This window comes from Dipodomys ordii, unplaced genomic scaffold (assembly GCF_000151885.1).
Source record: "Dipodomys ordii isolate 6190 unplaced genomic scaffold, Dord_2.0 Scaffold210, whole genome shotgun sequence".
Taxonomy (NCBI): Eukaryota; Metazoa; Chordata; class Mammalia; order Rodentia; family Heteromyidae; genus Dipodomys; species Dipodomys ordii.
In genome coordinates this window covers 24,767-28,334 of record NW_012267426.1, presented here as the reverse complement: position 1 = coordinate 28,334, position 3,568 = coordinate 24,767, and the positions used below count along the sequence as shown (strand labels likewise).

General features: G+C 65.1%; 1 protein-coding gene across 1 annotated transcript in view; it reads left to right on the top strand.

The window, feature by feature from the left end:
* The window catches only part of Asmtl (acetylserotonin O-methyltransferase-like), an 11,634-nt gene that overhangs the window by 5,974 nt on the left and 2,092 nt on the right, over positions 1 to 3,568 (top strand). Inside the window, exons 3-5 of the mRNA XM_013035413.1 lie at positions 107 to 171; positions 670 to 867; positions 1,833 to 2,028. Of these exons, the coding sequence (XP_012890867.1) occupies positions 107 to 171; positions 670 to 867; positions 1,833 to 2,028 (459 nt within the window). The remainder of the gene's footprint in view (positions 1 to 106; positions 172 to 669; positions 868 to 1,832; positions 2,029 to 3,568) is intronic.

Below are 3,568 nucleotides of genomic sequence, written 5' to 3'. Positions count from 1 at the left end.
GGAAGGAAGGAAGGAAGGAGGGAAGGAAGGAGGGAAGGAAGGAAGGAGGGAAGGAGGGAAGGAGGGATGTGAGGGTCCGTCTGTCCGTCCGTCCGTCCGTCCGCAGGTGGTGGACGGCCTCATTCTGGAGAAGCCCGTGGACAAGCAGGACGCCTTCCGCATGCTGTCCCTGTGAGTGACCTTGGAGGGGGGTCAGGGGTCAGGGGTGTGGGTGTCAGAGGTCACAGGTCACCCCTTGACCCCTGACCCCCCCTGACAGGCTCATGCTGTCCCTGTGAGTGACCTTGAGGGTGGGTCAGGGGTGTGGGGTCAGAGGTCACAGGTCACCCCCTGACCCCTTGACCCCTGACCCCCCCTGACAGGCTCATGCTGTCCCTATGAGTAACCTTGGGTGGGGGGTCAGGGGTGTGGGGTCAGAGGTCACAGGTCACCCCTTGACCCCTGACCCCCCTGACAGGCTCATGTTGTCCCTGTGAGTGACCTTGGGTGGGGGGGGTCAGGGGTCAGGGGTGGGGGGGGTCAGAGGTCACAGGTCACCCCCTGACCCCTTGACCCCTGACCCCCCCAACAGGCTCATGCTGTCCCTGTGAGTGACCTTGGGTGGGGGGGTCAGGGGTGTGGGGTCAGAGGTCACCCCCTGACCCCTTGACCACTGACCCCCCCTGACAGGCTCAGCGGGCGCACTCACCTGGTGGTGACGGGCGTGGCCCTGGTGCGCTGCTGCCCGCCGGGGAAACTGAGGCAGGGGGTCAGGACGGACGGACGCCTGCGGACGGACGTGCGGACCTTCCACGAGGTCACGCGCGTGACCTTCTCGCCGCTCTCCGAGGAGCTGCTGCGGGACTACGTGGACAGCGGGGAGCCCATGTCAGTCCTAAGGGTTACAGGTCACGGGTGGGGTCAGGGGTCACTGGTGCCTGGCAGGGCCAGGGGTCATAGGTCACCGGTGCCTGACAGGGTCAGGGGTCAGAGGTCACCGGTGCCTGGCAGGGTCAGGGGTCTTAGGTCACCAGTGCCTGACAGGGTCAGGTGTCATAGGTCACCAGTGCCCGACAGGGTCAGGGGTTAGAGGTCACTGGTGCCTGACAGGGTCAGGGGTCACAGGTACCCGACAGGGACAGGGACCAGGGGTCAGAGGTCACCGGTGCCTGACAGGGTCAGGGGTCAGGGGTCACCGGTGCCTGGCAGGGTCAGAGGTCACAGGTCACCAGTGCCCGACAGGGTCAGGGGTTAGAGGTCACCGGTGCCTGACAGGGTCAGGGGTCACAGGTACCCGACAGGGACAGGGACGAGGGGTCAGAGGTCACCGGTGCCTGACAGGGTCAGGGGTCATAGGTCACCGGTGATTGGCAGGGTCATAGGTCAGGGGTCACCGGTGCATGGCAGGGTCAGAGGTCACCGGTGCTTGGGTGGGTCAGGGGGTCATAGGTCTGGAGTTAGAGGTCACCGATGTCTTACCTAATCAGGGGTCAAAGGTCACAGGTGCCTGGCTGGTTCAGAGGTCAGAGGTCACCAGTACCTGACAGGGTCAGGTGTCATAGGTCACCGGTGCCTGGCAGGGTCAGGGGTCAGAGGTCACCGGTGCCTGACAGGATCAGGGATCACAGGTCAGGGGTCATAGGTCACCAGCGCCTGACAGGGTCAGGGGTCAGAGAGGTCACCGGTGCTTGGCAGGGTCAGGGGTCATAGGTCACCGGTGCCTGACAGGGTCAGGGGTCATAGATCACCAGCGCCTGACAGGGTCAGGGGTCAGAGGTCAAAGGTGCCTGGCAGGGTCGGGGGTCCTAGGTCAGGGGTCAAAGGTCACCGGTGCCCCCCCCCTTCCCCGGCAGGGACAAGGCCGGAGGTTACGCCCTGCAGGCCCAGGGCGGGATGCTGGTGCAGGCCGTGCAGGGCGACGCGCTCAACGTCATCGGCTTCCCGCTCAACCGCTTCTGCCGGGTGCTGGCCTCCGACCCCGACGACCCCGACCCTGAGGACCCCCAGCACGCCGACCCCGACCCTCCGCGCGGGTCCAGGGACGCCCAGGTACGTCGCTCCACGGGCCTCCATTCGGCGGCCTCCACTGTCTGGCCTCCATTCTCTGGGCCTCCACTTTGTAGCCTCCACCTTCTGGCCTCCATTCTCTGGGCCTCTACTTTCTGGCCTCCATTCTCTGGGCCTCCACCTCTGGGCCTCCATTCTGTGGCCTCCATTCTCTGGGCCTCCACTTTCTGGCCTCCATTCTGTGTTCTTGATTCTCAGGGCCTCCACTTTCTGGCCTCCATTCTCTGTGCCTCCACCCCTGGGCCTCCATTCTGCGGCCTCCACATTCTAGCCTCCACTTTCTGGGCCTCTACTTTCTGGCCTCCACCTGTGAGCCTCGACTTTCTGGTCTCCATTCTCTGGTCTCCACCCCTGGGCCTCCATTCTGTGGCCTCCATTCTCTGGGCCTCTACTTTCTGGTCTCCACTTTCTGGCCTCCACTTTCTGGCCTCCATTCTGTATTCTTGATTCTCTGGCCTCCATTCTGTGGCCTCCAATTTCTGACCTTCCATTCTCTGGCTTCCATTCTGCGGCCTCCACTTTCTAGCCTCCACCTTCTGGCCTCCATTCTGTATTCTTGATTCTCTGCGCCTCTACTTTCTGGCCTCCATTCTCTTGGCCTCCATTCTCTGGGCCTCCACTTTCTGGCCTCCATTCTCTGGCCTCCACTTTGTAGCCTCCACCTTCTGGCCTCCATTCTCTGGGCCTCTACTTTCTGGCCTCCATTCCCTGGCCTCCACTTTCTGGCCTCCATTCTGTGGCCTCCATTCTCTGGGCCTCCACTTTCCAGCCTCCACTTTCCAGCCTCCACTTGCCACGCCCCGGGGGAGGCCACGCCCCCTCACCCTGGCTGCTGTGGGAGGCCACGCCCCCAGGGGCCAGGCCACGCCCCCAGCTGCTCCTCTGAGAGGCTTGGCCACGCCCCTCACGGTTCCGCTCACGTGCTAGGCCACGCCCCCTAGTCGTTGCGGTGGGAGGCCACGCCCCCAGCTGCTCCTCTCAGGCGAGGCCACGCCCCCAGGTCCTCCAAGCAGGCCACGCCCCCTAAACAAGGCTGCTGTGCGAAGCCACGCCCCCAGCTGCTCTGCTGAGAGGCGAGGCCACGCCCCCAGGGCCAGGCCACGCCCCCAGCGGCTCCACGCCCCCACAGCGCCAGTCAGAAGCTAGACCACGCCCCCAGGGCCAGGCCACGCCCCCAGAGAAGCAGTTAGAGGCCAGGCCACGCCCCCAGGGCCAGGCCACGCCCCTAGAGAAGCAGTTAGAGGCCAGGCCACGCCCCCAGGGCCAGGCCACGCCCCTAGAGAACCAGAGGCCAGGCCACGCCCCCAGGGCCAGGCCACGCCCCCAGAGAAGCAGTTAGATGCTAGGCCACGCCCCCAGAGCCAGGCCACGCCCCCAGAGAACTAGTCAGAGGCCAGGCCACGCCCCCAGGGCCAGGCCACGCCCCTAGAGAAGCAGTTAGATGCTAGGCCACGCCTCCAGAGCCAGGCCACGCCCCTAGAGAACCAGCCAGAGACTAGGCCACGCCCACAGGGCCAGGCCA